This window comes from Penicillium griseofulvum (genome assembly GCF_001561935.1).
Source record: "Penicillium griseofulvum strain PG3 chromosome Unknown contig_79, whole genome shotgun sequence".
Taxonomy (NCBI): Eukaryota; Fungi; Ascomycota; class Eurotiomycetes; order Eurotiales; family Aspergillaceae; genus Penicillium; species Penicillium griseofulvum.
The window spans coordinates 1,097,291-1,112,601 of NW_024467420.1; the positions used below are offsets into that span (position 1 = coordinate 1,097,291).

General features: G+C 47.2%; 7 protein-coding genes across 7 annotated transcripts; 5 read left to right on the plus strand and 2 right to left on the minus strand.

The window, feature by feature from the left end:
* Positions 1–550: 550 nt before the first annotated feature.
* On the plus strand, positions 551–2,563 carry PGRI_003470 (putative MFS transporter; the record flags this gene model as incomplete). The annotated part of the gene is made up of 8 exons (XM_040788060.1): positions 551–574; positions 632–642; positions 696–837; positions 889–1,079; positions 1,134–1,287; positions 1,338–1,433; positions 1,480–2,193; positions 2,249–2,563. The coding sequence occupies 8 exons, from the start codon at positions 551–553 to the stop codon at positions 2,561–2,563; spliced, it is 1,647 nt and encodes a 548-aa protein (XP_040651832.1).
* Positions 2,564–2,705: 142 nt separating this feature from the next.
* On the minus strand, positions 2,706–3,638 carry PGRI_003480 (uncharacterized protein; the record flags this gene model as incomplete). The annotated part of the gene is made up of 1 exon (XM_040788061.1): positions 2,706–3,638. The coding sequence occupies one exon, from the start codon at positions 3,636–3,638 to the stop codon at positions 2,706–2,708; it is 933 nt and encodes a 310-aa protein (XP_040651833.1).
* A 313-nt stretch (positions 3,639–3,951) lies between these two features.
* PGRI_003490 (uncharacterized protein) lies at positions 3,952–5,296 on the plus strand (the record flags this gene model as incomplete). The annotated part of the gene is made up of 3 exons (XM_040788062.1): positions 3,952–4,273; positions 4,327–4,921; positions 4,984–5,296. 3 exons carry the CDS (start codon positions 3,952–3,954, stop codon positions 5,294–5,296), a joined length of 1,230 nt encoding a protein of 409 aa, XP_040651834.1.
* A 548-nt stretch (positions 5,297–5,844) lies between these two features.
* PGRI_003500 (Carboxylesterase, type B) lies at positions 5,845–7,614 on the plus strand (the record flags this gene model as incomplete). The annotated part of the gene is made up of 3 exons (XM_040788063.1): positions 5,845–5,946; positions 5,999–6,493; positions 6,550–7,614. 3 exons carry the CDS (start codon positions 5,845–5,847, stop codon positions 7,612–7,614), a joined length of 1,662 nt encoding a protein of 553 aa, XP_040651835.1.
* A 1,216-nt stretch (positions 7,615–8,830) lies between these two features.
* Positions 8,831–9,694, plus strand: PGRI_003510 (uncharacterized protein; the record flags this gene model as incomplete). Its single annotated transcript, XM_040788064.1, has 2 exons — positions 8,831–8,965; positions 9,014–9,694. The coding sequence occupies 2 exons, from the start codon at positions 8,831–8,833 to the stop codon at positions 9,692–9,694; spliced, it is 816 nt and encodes a 271-aa protein (XP_040651836.1).
* A 921-nt stretch (positions 9,695–10,615) lies between these two features.
* On the plus strand, positions 10,616–12,084 carry PGRI_003520 (Amidase; the record flags this gene model as incomplete). Its single annotated transcript, XM_040788065.1, has 4 exons — positions 10,616–10,637; positions 10,689–10,902; positions 10,958–11,075; positions 11,350–12,084. 4 exons carry the CDS (start codon positions 10,616–10,618, stop codon positions 12,082–12,084), a joined length of 1,089 nt encoding a protein of 362 aa, XP_040651837.1.
* A 1,221-nt stretch (positions 12,085–13,305) lies between these two features.
* PGRI_003530 (Beta-lactamase-related protein) lies at positions 13,306–14,895 on the minus strand (the record flags this gene model as incomplete). Its single annotated transcript, XM_040788066.1, has 2 exons — positions 13,306–14,709; positions 14,767–14,895. 2 exons carry the CDS (start codon positions 14,893–14,895, stop codon positions 13,306–13,308), a joined length of 1,533 nt encoding a protein of 510 aa, XP_040651838.1.
* Positions 14,896–15,311: the final 416 nt, after the last annotated feature.

Sequence of the window (15,311 nt, forward strand, 5' to 3'; positions counted from 1 at the left end):
ATAAAACATGCAGGGCTAGGCTATCATATTTCAAGACCATATACTCTTTTCGCCGTCCATGTGCGAGAAGCATCAACGAAGCGCCATAATGAGTGATCTACCGACACGAACAAAGACGGAAAGATGATTCTAATACATAATATACAAAGAGAAGATCTAACCTATAAGAGTCTTAGCATAAATTAAAAAAGCTTAGAGTCTGCGGGGAATCCTGGGGTATTTCTATTTTCACCAATCCAAGAGAATGAAGCTAAGATACATAGAGTAACGGAGCATGTATATCACTTGGAGAAACTCTGACCAAAGCCCTGCTACTGGTGAACTGGAAAGAGACATAACCTACGCTTATGGGCAGGGATACGTTTGCCTTCGGTAGTTGATGACCTTGCTTTCCCGGATTTAACCCCTCTAGGGGTCTAATCTCCCTGATATCTCCCATATTTGAAATATAACTAACAGGGGGCCCCGACTGGCCACGCGATGAGCATAGTTCTTCGAGAATCAAAAGTTCTCTTGAACTTCACATCAGCTCAAGGGATAAACCGAAAACATGGAAATGAATTATGATGAAGGGGTGAGTCTTGATTCATAGATGTTTTATGCGTATTTTGGCTAACAAAATCTCGCTTAGACTCTCCATCAGTATGTCGCATTGTATACCCCGTAATGGCCGTGCCTGCTAACCATCTGCCCAGAATCGAGGAGGAGCTGGGAACAGTAATCTACCCAGGAACGGAGATCATGACTGATGTGGGCTCTCATCATTTCGTTAAATCATCCTCCAAATCCGATCGTGTGCTAGTGCCCCAACCATCGCAAGACCCTCATGATCCTTTGGTAAGATTTCTTCCCCAAGTTGACCGGGACAATCAATAACCAAGTTTGTAGAATTGGAATCGATTCTGGAAAATGAGCGCCATGGCTATAGCCTCCTTGACATCTTTCAGTCAAGGCCTGGGCCCGTTGGCATTGGCTCCTATGTTCCCGCAGTTGATGGAGGCATTTCAGACCGATTTGGCCGCCGTGGTGCAGTTCACAGGTGTCTGCATTCTGGTTCTGGGTTTCAGCAATTTTTTTTGGTGAGGATCGATCAATTGCGGTTGGTAACCATCGCTAACACTGGGTTGATCTAGGATACCCATTCAAACGTCCTACGGACGAAGACCGGTCCTGATATTTTCAACCCTAATCTGCCTGGTCAGCAATATTTGGCGAGCAATGGCGACTAGCTATGGCAGCTACATGGGCGCTTGTGTGCTCAATGGATTTGGCGCTGGTCCCGCAGAGGTGTGTCTCGATCTCCTTCCAACGGATAAAAACTGACCGTTCACCTCTAGACATCTCAACCAGAGATCATCGCGGATATCATGTTCCTACATGAGCGCGGTGCGTACAATACAATGTACTTCACTGCGTATTTCGGGGCTCTCATGGTAAATAATTCGGATCAGAGTATTGGCTGTAACTGACATCCTCCAGGTTGGTCCCATCATCGCGGGCCCTATGGCTGAACATAGTGGATGGCGCAGCTTCTTCTGGCTGAACGTCGGCGTCCTCGGATTCGTGCTCCTGCTTCAGATCCTACTCTTCCCGGAGACCAAATGGCATCGCATTCATCCAGAAGAAGTTGCTCACGCGGTGTCACCTACTCCTTCTGAGTTGGCAACTGATGGATCGGACACAGAGAAGGCAGCCAAGATGACCAGGCAAGAGAACGAGAATGTGGAAACTGACGAGCGCGATCCTTATTTGCACAAAGGCACCCCATCAAAGCAACAATTCAAGCTCTGGCAATTGGATGGAAACAATATCAAGACTTGTATTCTCAGCTTCTGGATTCCATGGAAGCTGTTGACCTTCCCCATCGTCGAACTGGCCGCGTTTGTCGTGTCATGGTCCGCTAGTTGTTTCCTCACCCTCAATCTCACCCAGAGCCAAGCATTTGCAGAACCACCATACAACTTCGGTAGTCAAACGATTGGTTTCTTCAACTTTGCTATTTTGATCGGGAGTTTCATTGGATTGGCTACCAACGGCCTTCTTTCAGATTGGATCTCCATGAAGGCCACCCGGAAGAACCGAGGTATTCGAGAACCTGAAATGCGTTTGCCAGCGATGATTCCGTATGTCATCATCTCAATAATTGGCAACTTCATTGTTGCGTTTGGATACCAGTATAAATGGGACTGGAAGGTGGGTGCAATCATCCCTTGCTCGGCAGATGTTCAACTAACTCGTCCATTCATAGATCATCGTCTTTATTGGATACACTGCAGCAGGAATCCAGGTTGCAGCCCTTCCGGCTATTACCAGCACATATGCAGTCGACAGCTACAAGCCTGTGGCGGGCTCGATTTTCGTGGCTATCACTGTCAACAAGAACCTCTGGGGCTATGGCTTCAGCAGATTCATCACCAAATGGGTGGAAGAGAGTGGGTTTGTCAAGCCAATCATGCTGAACATGTCTCTGACAGCATTATGGTGTTTCTGCGCCATCCCCTTCTACTTCTATGGCAAGAAGTTCCGGGGGTGGACGGCCAAATCTTCGGTTCATAAGATGTGACAGCTGGATAAATGCTCCGAGATATGCAATGAACGCGAAATGAGAAATGGTTGAAATAAGAAAGATTATCTTGAATAGATTTTTGTGCTGTTGTAGCTGGTATCATTATGAAAATCGAATGCAACGCCCGCTTTAAAAACACTCAATCATCATCTTCATCGGGGTCGTAGAGATCAAGGTCCAGCATCGCCTTGGGTTTGGGTTTCGGTGCTGGCGCATGCGCCCGCGGCATTCCAGCGGCCAATGATCCGGCATGAGCTGCAGCCTTCGCAGCCTCGCCCGCCTGCTTTGTGCTTTCCGCAAGTTCGACCGGTGCTGGCGGTTCTGCGGCCCCAAGACCCTCAGCTTCGCGTAACAACCGCTCCACCTCCTTTTCAGAATCTTCACCAGCAGTAAGCTGGATTTGACCCATCAGTCCCATCCGTATCCGTTCCTCCATCGGGTAGGGTAGCATGTAGACCTGGCGCGTAACGTTCGCGGACTCGTCCAACCACTGTGTTGCGTTTTTGGTGACAGATGCCACTGGTTCTGCGCCCTCCTCTGTTGGCTGGTCTCCGTTTGTCCCCGTCATCGTCACGTCTTTATCGGCGAGGGCGGTCCCCTCTTGTCGTTTCACGATGCCTGTTGCGGCATCGGCTGCTGCTTCGTGGTTGTATTTGCTGATGCGACGTGCAAAATCCAAGAGTAACCTGTAGTCAATCTCTTTGATTCCCCGTAGTAATGATTTCTTTCCCCCCAGTTCGTCATCGGAGTCAGAATCGAAATCGCTGTCGCTGTCGCCGTTGTCTCCACAAGCTGTGCGAATCTCTTTGTCGAACCCGTCAATGTCCCCCACGATGCCCTTGACCTGTTCCTCTAGCTGCTGTGCCTCGTTTCGCAGTCGGAGGATCTTTGCGTAATTTTCTTGGTGCTGTCGAAGGGTTTCAATGGCGGAGGTTAGCACATCGTCCGCGTCGAGCAGGGCGACAGCTGCGGCAGGGGCGCCTGCAGCCGTGGGAGACGTGGTGAGGCTAGTCAGAAGAGCATTGAGTTTGGATTCGACATCAGTCAGGGCAGACTGGACAAGTGCGTTCATTGTTGGGTTGTGCTCTTGGGAGAGAGCTTGCGCGTGGATAGAAATGGGCCGAGCTCCGATGACAGGTCACGTGTATGGTATCTAAGATAAATGCAATATATGCTTCAATTGCAATACTATGTAACTATACGATGACTTTTTTGTTTTTTTTTGCCCTGAAAGTGTGTCCGTTGAACAACCAACTTCCATCCTTTTCGTCACTATCTAGGTGGTCTAAGTGGGGGTGAGAGAGCCCCCGGGTATATAATGATCGCCCGGCCACTTTGAAACCCCCGTATTTACTCAACTTCCTTGAACATTTATTTGTTTAAAAATGACAGAGTCTTGTTCGCCTTCCGCTCACGTAGAGTTGAGTCCATATGTGACTATTCAACCTCCTCTTTCTCGGTGCGGACACGGTCCAGGACTGATTCTCATACGACCTCTTTGTTACGCGACATGTCAACAGCAAAACAAGACGCTTGATCCAGAACCACTCAAAAAATGGGCCGAGGAAAGCTTCACGGTGGCACAGATTACCGTAGATGAGAAGTTTGCCATTGACATATCGTCTCTACGAGAGCTTCTCCAAGAGGCTGAGCGTGGCTTAACGGAGAGGCTAGAGTGCGATACGAAGGAAAAGATTGGGTTGATAAGTACGGAAGTTTCAACCTAGCCCTCCGAGTAGCCCATACTGACTTCAAATTAGTTTATGGATCAAAGAAAGACTATGCTCCCCAATTCGAGGACAGTCTGCAAGGTGCACTAGTTCAAGGCACGGCTCTGATCGCCGCAGTATTCTTCGACTCTTGGGACATTCCCTTCTTCCAGTCAACCCTTTCCCAGCTTTCTAGTCCAACGAAAGGCGAGAAGAAGGAAGGACAAACTACCCACGTGTACTCCGACGTATCCTCTTCTAGCTTTATGATCCCCGGCCACCCTGATTTCAAAATATCGACTGCAGGAGTAGCACATACTCGGAGTGTCGGATTTGTTAAAAAGCACCTGGGTGGCCCATTCTTTGACCTTGAGAAGATCTGGGACGAGCACACCTATTATGAATTCGAAGAACGCTCAGTCGAAAAAACGATGGCGACGATGGTCGCAGAGCCTTACGTGAACCATGTGCCAACCCTAACAGGAGGCATTGGACGAGCTCGTTTAAGTCACTTTTATCTCAATCACTTCATCTTCAACAACCCCGACGACACAGCTTTGGAGCTTATTAGTCGGACAGTTGGTACCGACCGGATTGTAGACGAATTTATATTTGTCTTCACTCATGTGAAACAGATGGACTGGATGTAGGTTATTCAATTCCTGTGCTTGAATTGAGCCAATTAACTAACGTGTTCATCTACCTTAGGATTCCCGGTATTCCTCCGACAGGCAAGCATGTTCGCGTTCCATTCACATCTGTAGTCAACATTCGTGGAGATCGCTTGTTTCATGAACACATTGCATGGGACCAAGCAACAGTACTTGTGCAGCTGGGTTTATTGCCCGAATATCTGCCTTTCCCATATGCACTGCCCGATGGATCTGTACCAGGGCATGGGAAACGATTCGAGTATCGCGTGCCAGCGGCGGGCGCCGAGAGTGCCGCGAAACTCCAGGATGAGGATGAAGTCCCATCTAACCAGATGTTCGAGTATAAGATTCGCGAAGTCGATAATTGAGGCATTGATCTATGCTGTAGCAAATGAATATCTCAAGTGCCGTTCTAGGCAACAATTATACCTTTCCGAATATCCGTCTGACGGATGTTATGTTGCAGCCTCGGTCAAATATACCCCGCAGAGTCTGTGCTCGCCAACAATCCTTCTGTACTTTCTACCGAGCCCAGCCCCTGATTTAGTATAGCGTTGACCGATTTGAATACGGATTTCTGGGGAAGCTCATCTCTTATTGGTGTATTATCGCCGAGCTCCAAGGCAATGCCTCGCTTTGACATCATTGCGCATTTTAGGCCGCAAAACGGAACTGTCCGCTGACTGTATTTTCCACGTCGCTTAGCTTGGATTATGATGATTGGTAGGGAAATCTACTTCATCTCGAGCTAAGGCTCTGTTGGGCCATATACACCACTCGGACCTGTGGATAAAATACATAAAACTAGGTTCGTGGCCTGACTTAGTGGTTCCTGGCTAGTATTAATATAAACCCCAGGAGCATTAAGGGTTCTCTCTCTTTCTCCGCGTTTTTACTCCGCTCTTCTGGGGTCAATATGGTCGCTGCATTGTTGTTGACACTGGTTTCAGTGTGCCTGGCCTCCAAATTACCTGTGGTTGATTTGGGATATGAGCGACACCAAGCAATTTCATTCAATGTCAGATAAGACTTCTTCCGTTTGATTTCATAATCCCTGACATTCGAAATAGAGCACCCATGGAATCTATAATTTCACCAATATCCGTTATGCGGCACCTCCAGTTGGCGAGCTGAGATTCCAGGCACCCGAACTTCCCAAACAAAATAGAGAGCACGTCCAGAATGGCTCTGTAGGCAGGATATGCCCACAGGCAGCCCCATTGTGGTCCACAAAAGTCCAACCAGCCTTCATCTTGAGCTACTTCTATGGCCAATCCTTCTCTGGGTCCACCAACATCTCTTCCTATAAGTACAAGCCGGCGGAGCTGGACCCACGCACCACTGAGGACTGTCTCTTCCTTGACGTCGTTGTCCCTAAAAAGGTATTCGATCGCGCGAGGGGTGATGCCCCAAAATCCCGAAAGAACTTGGCGCCGGTGCTGGTGTGGATCTATGGCGGAGGGTATGTGGGGGGAGAGAAGGGCAACTTGGATCCAACTGGGTTGATCGAGCGGAGTATGCGAGGTAGTGATGAAGGGATTGTCTACGTTGCCATGAACTATCGAGTAAGTCATACGATATTCCTAGGTCAATGCCGTGGGGATACTAATGTTTCTGGAAGTTGGGTGCATTTGGCTGGCTTGGTGGTGACAGTATCAATGCCAATGGCACCGCAAACGCAGCGCTTCACGATCAACGGCTTGCTCTTGACTGGGTATACAAGAATATTCACCTGTTCGGTGGAGATGCGACCCGAGTCACAGTTATGGGAGAATCCGCTGGAGGTGGTTCAATCCTTCATCAAATCACCGCCTACGGGGGCAAACGGGGTGCTGTACCCTTCCAACAAGCGATCTTACAGAGTCCAGGTTGGGTCCCAATGATTGGCGAAGAGCAACAAGAAGATACACTGCAGCAGTTCTTGGAGATTCTGGACGTCGACACGATTGAAGAAGCCCGGAAATTACCATCGGAAAAATTGATCGAAGCCAATGCGTACCAAGTTGCGACAAAGTCCCAATGGGGACAGTTCACCTACGGTCCCGCTGTTGACGGCAGTTTCGTCCCTGCTCTTCCGGGCCAGCTTTTGTTCGGAGGCGGTTTCGATCACAACTTGAACATCATGGTCGGCTATAACGCGAATGAAGGATTGGTCTTTACTTCACCTGACAGCGTCAATAGCACCGGCTTAGGACTTCAGATGAAGACCTTGTCACCGAATACTCCAGAAAAGGTATCCGACTATATCTTGGATGTCCTCTACCCACCAGTCTATGACGGCTCCCATGGATACAAAGACTCGATCGAGCGCACGTCGCTCTCTATCGCGGATCTCATATTCCGGTGCAATACAGACTATCTCAGCCGTGCGTTCTACGGTGATATCTATGCGTATGAGTTCAGCATTCCACCTGCGCTACATGGACAGGATGTTGCCTACACCTTTTTCAATAAGGGGGCAGAAGGAATTGCCAATGTGACTGTGGCATTGGCTATGCAGGACTATTTCACTAGCTTTATCCAGCATGGCGCACCGAAATCTCAGCTGGGACCTGTCTTCAAAATGCGTGGCAAGGATGCACAGCTCGTTAAGATTGGCAATCATACCATCCAGCCGGTGCAGGATCCAACCGATAGCGAACGCTGTCGGTTCTGGCAGACTGCGCCCTACTATAAGCCGACCTGAGTCCTGGATTGTCTTATAGACACGACCTACGCAAATTTCTGAGTAAAAAGGCAAGGTCAATTAGTGGAACTCCAGGGGGCTTGATGTGTCCTACTTTACGAGATAATTAATTGGGAATGCAAGATATCCTTCGCATACAAACTCCGTACAAACTCCACGTGGTAGATTGTGGCCGGCTAAACTATACTTATGAAATTAATAGATAGGAATTACCTATATCTGACTCCTGCAGCAGGTCCAACGAGTTGCAATAATAATGGATGTACTCATACTCCCTGAATAGACAATTTCCGGACTTTGAGTATGGTAAACTTCGAATTTGGCGTCGAAAGATGCGGATATTCCTATTATAGGAAATCGAAAACGCACAATAAAAGAGCTGGGGCCGTTTCCTTTGCCAAGTACCCTTCAAAAATCCCATTTTGAAGCTCTTGAGACCATTTCGGCATCCATCACAATTCGGGTAGTAATCTCCTGGTATTGGGGGCCGTGGAACATAGATTTTCAGGCCAAGGTCCAATCATGCATCTAATTTCAACCGTTATGGGACAATAATCTGCAGTTAATTACTTGACGAATTGCCGCATTAGGATTTGGCACTCGCACGTGTTGGATAATATGGATCTATAATCCTGGAGACCTTGTTGGTGATAGAGAGACTGGATTGGTCAAAAAACAACTTCGGCCACTTCCGCTAGAACAAAGCCCCCCGTCAGTGAGTTAATGTCATAAAAGGCTAAACCACTATAGGAAGTAATATATATATCTTATGGGAAGTTGGATCCATTTACTGTTCTTATATATGTTCCGCTCGGAGTTACATGTGGCTCTACGAGTTTGATTGAGGTTGATAAAAATGAGATCGAATTAAAAATCTATTTTTATGACACTCTCGAGGTTCTTAGAAAATCAAAGAAAATCCCAAGACAAAGGGTGGCCGTCGCAAAGGACTGAAACGTGCCCAGGGCAGTACAAACAGACACTAAGCTTTATTCTGGCAATTGCTCTTTATACATAGTATTTTTGTTGTATACAGAGTAGGTAACTGAACATGTATCTATTCCAAAGAGACAAAGAGATAAGAACCTGGCTGGGGGTAAAATTTACTTAGTATCATAAATATCTAATCTCTCGTCTATTCCTCTCTTTTACCTTCTCGTCTCGTCTCTTCTAGCTCGCCTATTCTGTCTATACTCCATAATATCCCAAATTCACGATGAAGCTACTGTGGCCCATACTCTACCTGGGTAGTGCCCTCGCCTTTACTATCGATCACTCCCATTCTAAAATACTTGAACTTCCTTTCGTTCCATCTCCTAATGACCTCATATATGAAGTCACATCAAGCTTCGTGGGTGATATACTATTAGTATATTGTCAACATACTAATGTATCACAGTCTATCAAATTCTCCTTTCAGAATGGGGATCTATACGCCAATGACCACCAATTCTATCCTCCACCAATGACACCGACGCTCCAAGTGCCGCTCTATGAAGGCGAAAACCAAGAAAAACCCCACAAGACTGTGGAATTAGCCTACACGCTCAAATCTCAAACAACTCACACAAACAAAATGCCGACCGCGCCAGATACGACCCATGTACGAGTCGAGTTCCTTGATCTGCAGGGTAACCTAGTATCACCGCACGCAGTAGCCATCAACCTTTATGTCGATCAAGATGGAAAGTACAAATCTGCCTCTTTCCGTGTCGAGCCAGCTCACACCGGCCATCGAGACAATCATCTCTCTCAGGAGACCCAGCCGTGGGTTATAAAGTACTGGGATGGACGACTCGATGCTATCAAGACTACGGTGCCAAGCTCTGATAATGAGAATTCAATGGACATGAACCGCGATATTGTGATTCATACTTTGCTGGGTATCGCCACCGGGCTGGTTGGTTGTTCAGCTGTGTTCCTCATAGGATATCTGGGGAGGTGCTTGTGGGCGCGCGTTCAAGGACAGAAAGAACTAGGCCGCAGATCTCAAATCATATCAGAGAAAGGAACGGTTTATGAAAAGATCCCTATCATTTCGGAAGTTTACGCCACAGACGATTCGGAGTTGGATGTATGACCCGGTCTACGATATATATATCTCACCTTATAATTTTTGGCGTTTTTTTACAGCGTTTTCTTTTGTTAACACTCTCATACCACTGTTTTTCTTTTTCTTTCTATCAAATCTCTTCTTAATAGACTGTCTGTGCCTGTGACTCTATTACATACCTGGAAATGGGCATTATCTGGATGAAAATAGACCCAATTTCTACTTTTGGAATATAGTACGCATTTTGACCAACCAAATATAGCAGGCCGGCTGGCCCAATGGCAAGGCGCTTGACTACGAATCAAGAGATTGCAGGTTCGATCCCTGCGTCGGTCAACATCTTTTTGCTTTGATAAAATTTTGTTCGACTCCACCAGAAGCGGAGCCCGGAGTGATCAATGTGCACCCGGGCAAATGGGAGATCTTTTCCCCTTCTGCATCGAGGCACATTTCGGTTGACGGGGCCCGATAGCTACTCTGCATGCTGCTCCACTGGTGATTCGATTTTGAACATTTTCTTTTGCTTCGTATGTTGTATACATCAACGACACCCTCATTTCTCAACCGATTAAGTGTAATAACCCGTAAATAATGCGATACGGGTATCGAGGTGGAAGGGTGCTTCCAGCAGAACCACCCGGCACTGTGAAGTGGATAAATACTTGTATACATAAAGATCCTTGTCATATTACATTCTAAATAAGCATAAAGAGTGCCAGCAAACATAAGCGGGGTAATTCTGAATTCTTTGTTTGAAAGGACTTGCCAGCGCTGCCTCGTAAATGATATTTACCTACTCCATGGCCCAACCTCAGCTAATGAGATCGAGCCGCCTATGGAAGATGCACCATACCGGAATTCTGTATGTCTTTTTATGGGCGTGATTTTAGCTACTTGTACTCGTTCTTGACCTCCACATTCCCACCGGGCTTTCGAATTTTGGCTACCATGACGGACAAGCATCCTTTCGGTAAACAATTCCTGCTTTAGTACTCACCTTAATTGCTGATTTCGAATCTAGGTACTGTCGAACTTCCTTCTCTACGAGAGCTTCCGCTTGAAAAAGCCTCGGAGGGCCTTCAATCGGCGCATTTTACATCAGTTGATCTTGTCAAGGCATATATTGCGAGAATCCATGAGGTATCCGAGTTCAATGCTGTGTTGCAAATAAATCCAGATGCCGTGACAGATGCGAAAAAGCTGGACGAGGAACGACTTCGGACAGGAAGTAGGGGGTACGTCTTTATTTTTCTGACTTTTCTTTCTCCTCGCTAATTTTTCACATCGCAGTCCGCTCCATGGCATTCCCATCCTTGTGAAAGACAATATAGCAACAAAAGATGAGAAGCTAGATGTTTCTGCAGGCTCATATGCCCTACTTGGAGCAAAACCCACGAACGAGTCGTCGGTGATCGCCAAACTCAGAGCAGCCGGGGCTGTGATCTTGGGCAAAACCAACCTTTCGGAATGGGCCAATTTCAGAGGCTTGGATATCACTGACGGCTGAAGCCCGAGAGGGGGTCAGACTCTGGGTATCTATTATCCAAACTCCTCAACCTCCGGAAGTAGCTCTGGTTCCGCGGTGGCAACAGCCCTGGGACTATGTGTTGCGGCAATCGGCACTGAGGTAGTTAATCCGTCCTTTGAGTTTGACTTATAGCCATTCTAATAAAGTATCCAAGACTTCTGGAAGTATCACGAGCCCTGCCGAGTTCAGCAATGTCGTTGGGTTGAAGCCTACCCGAGGTCTAATTGGAAACGATGGCGCTATTCCTATCTCTACCCGGCAGGATATTATCGGCACTATCACACGCAATGTCAAAGACGCCGCATATATTCTCAGTACAATGGCTGGTCGGAGCGAGCACGACGAGATGACCTGGAACATTCCACAGGACCAAGCATCAGATTATGTTCAATTTTGCAAAGGAACTGATCTGAGTGGAATTAGTATCGGTATCCCTAGGAACACTTTTGATGCGAACAAGGATTCCCCAGTCAGCGCTGCATTTGAGATTGCCCTGCAATCTCTGAGTTCTGCTGGTGCAACGATAGTTGATAATGCAGACTTCCCGGCTGCTGAAGAATTCACTAAGCTGAACGAACAAGTCAAGGGTATCGTTCGATCATCAGAGTTCCGAAGAGACTTCGCCCGGTATATACAAACACTTGAAACAAACCCCAACAGTATCGGCTCTGCGGAAGATCTCATTGAGTTTACCAAAACACACTCGGAAGAGGAGTACCCAGAGAGGGACATTGGCAAATTTCTGTGGACTCAATCCGAGGATATTGACGTGGACAGCGACAAGTATGCTGACATGGTGAAGCAAGAGCGTTACTTTGGGGGTCCAGGTGGTATTCTAGGAGCTATGGAGAAGTACAACGTCGATCTTTTCGCCGTTCCATCATACTAGGGTATCGCAAATGACCTCGCGGCAAAAATGGGGTTCCCTGTGATTTCCATTCCACTAGGATACTTTCCCGAAGGGACTCCTGTGGAGCATGACCGAGGGCTGGTCGTTCAGGCGCCTGGAATGCCGTAAGAACGTCCCATACCACTATACTGTTTTGTTATTCCTACTGACTGAAGCCAAGATTTGCTTTGACTCTTCTCACCAACGCGTTCTCGGATGGAGTTCTCCTTGAGGTGGCATATGCGTTCGAACAACTGAACTCTGTTCGCAGCCGTGAGCCAGCGCCGATCAAACTTCCTGTAACAGAGTTGAGAGATGTCCAACATGAGGTTGGGAAGATATAGTCGCTTTGATTTGCTCTAGCAATTAGTATCGCTATAGCTAGAGGGTAGAGCCAGAATGTATTGGAGAAGTTTCTGCATATTCTCAGATCCAGCTGCAAAATTAGCAGGCGTTTTTTTCATAAACAGTGCGTTAGTCGATATGTTCCTGTTCCAAGTTGACCACTTCCAAAGTTGTAGCCGGTGATTAAGCCATTGTCCATGGGCCAGAAAGCGTTAAATTAACCAGAGTCATTCGTTCAATTTCTTGTTGAATACCTAGTGAAAGAAGTAGGGTGTTTATGTTGTACTTAGTACTCCGTAAATGTAGGTATTAATACTATTAGTCGGTCTTTGGTCTCCACTCGCTCTTGTATTTCCTAATATCTAGGCCCCTAAGCCTGTAAGAATTGATTTCAACGTGCTAGACAGGCCTATCAGTAAAATATAGCAAAACACTTTGCTAGTCTAGTTTGGTTCGTTTAAGAAGGAATTCCCAACAAATCGGCAAGAAAAGGAACATTTTGATTGGTGTATAATATTATATAAGCAAACTCCTGCCTCGGGGCCGGCCTCGGGGCCGGGGCCGGTGTCCCGTGACTGGTTATAACAAACTCGTCTGGAAACCACCGGCCAATCAGAAAATGTGGAAGACTCTTTTCTGTAATTTTGTAGCGACACTGGCAATTTATTTCTTCGCATTACCATGTCTCACTTGTTAATAGTCTTCAATCTATGTATGTAGGTTGACCATCTTTGAGGGTATTAAAGTTGGGATTTTCCGAGGTTGCTATAAGAATTTCTCAATTCGGGTCACGACCTCTTAACTAAAATATATACATGCTCCTCCGTATCTACAGAGTGTCTATGTTGTACAACATATATGGACATAACCAAGCCATCAGGACTTGCGATCGAACCACATCTTCTCTCCGTTCAAAGCGGGTTCCACATCTAGACCCATCGCGGTGGCAATTCCATTGGAACCCACTCTGAACTCCGTTGCATAGTAACCAGAGAGAGACCCAATTTTCTTGGATTGGTAGTGATGCGCCACAAAGAACTCCCCACTCGCATGGGCGAAAGTCATGAGAGAAGGTATGGCACGGTCTAGTAGATCTGCAACCAAATATCCGTTTTTGAGCGATAAAGTAATGGAACTGTATGCAGGATGTTCGTATTTCCCCACATACTGGTTTAACTGTAGAGAATGAGAAATAATAGGATCCGGCAGAGACGGATAAAGCCGTCTGATGGCTTCTTCCATACACTCAGACTTGGCTTTGGTGCTTTTGTTTTCTGGTATCGTCTGGTCCACTGAGCGCGGCACGTGTGATCCACCGAGAATCCGATCAAGAAGGTGCATGTAGATCTCCACCTGCGCATTTCGGGCATTGGTCGTATTACCCATCATGGCGAAGCCGAAGCCCTTGCTCGGTAGGAAGCCCACCATAATGCCGAACCCGGGCCAGCTCCCGCTGTGCCAGTATATAGGCTCGCCGCGGTAACTATCCACAAACCATCCTAGGGCATAGAGATGAGATGGACATGCCGGGGGTCCGACAAGCTCTTCCCAGTTTGAGATAACCGTGCGTGGCTGCAAGAGTTCTGCGTGGCCCTGTGGTGAGATCGGACCCTTTTGGTAGATCATTGCACGTAGCCACTTGGTGTACTCGAGGACGCTGCTTACCATGGCGCCGGCTCCGGTCACGGCGACATCGTTCATGTATGGTTCCGCGATATAGGTATTTGTGTCTGGGTCCCAGGTGTATCCTCGGGCAAGTCGAGGACGAAGAGATGGGTCCTGCGAGACGTCTGTCACGGAGAAATATGTGTCATTCATCTCTAGTGGTTCCCAAATTCGTTTCTTGAGAGTCTCGCCGAGAGTTCTACCTTCAATTTGTTCCAATGCATGAGATACTGCCATGTACATGTTGTTGTTGTAAGAAAAGGTAGTACGGGGAGCATAGGCCATTGGAAGATGGCGCAAGTTTCGCACTGCTTCACGTAGGGATCTCTGGGGAAGAACTAAATTTAAACAAGCATCGTGAGTTGGTAGTCCCGACCGGTGCGAAAGGGCATCTTCTATGGTAGTATGCATTGTGCTATAGTCGTTCTCCAACACAAAATCATCTCTCAGTATGGACGCAATTGGTGTATCCCAACGAAGGGGGGTTTCTGTATCCTTGCTATCGTCGATGGCAAGAGACATGGCTGCTGCGGTGAATGCTTTGGTGGTGCTACAAGTACAGAAAAGAGAATCGGTGGTCATTTTGCGATCAGGAACCTCGGAAAACCCGTACGCCTGAAATGCAGTTTAGTGATCTGTACACCGTACTCAATAGATTATAAATCTCCATACTTTCGACCAGGTGTTGGAGCCATGAACCACTGCCATGGATAATCCTGGGACTTTCCATTTGTCCATCTGTTGCTGTACCAAGACATCGAACTCCGGGGTCAATGGCGAGATAGTACTTCTGAGAACCATTCTGATACACAAAACTGGATTTGCAGTGTAATAATTGGAAATCTCTAGGTCGCCCTGGACATTGAAAGGGGAGAAGTTGGGAGTTGTGAAGCGGGGATGTCCAGATAAGCATCTAGGCAGTAGCGTTGTACTCAATGTAACGTCAATATCACTACTAGTATAGTGCTAGTGCATGCTGGACTTTGTGATCCTAATCTCCATAGAGCAGAGGCAAAAGACCACCGTTATTAACATGGTGGATTGGTATACTGACAGAACCTGAGCTCTGGGGGCATAGGTAGTCAGGGATAGCGGTGTCTGAAACATGTCCAGGGCCCAAGGGAGAGTGCATGCAGACTCCCAGGTAAACAGTCCTTAAAGTGGCGTTGACGTCTGCATCAATATGAGCTTGAACTGTCGCAGGCTGTTGAGACAAC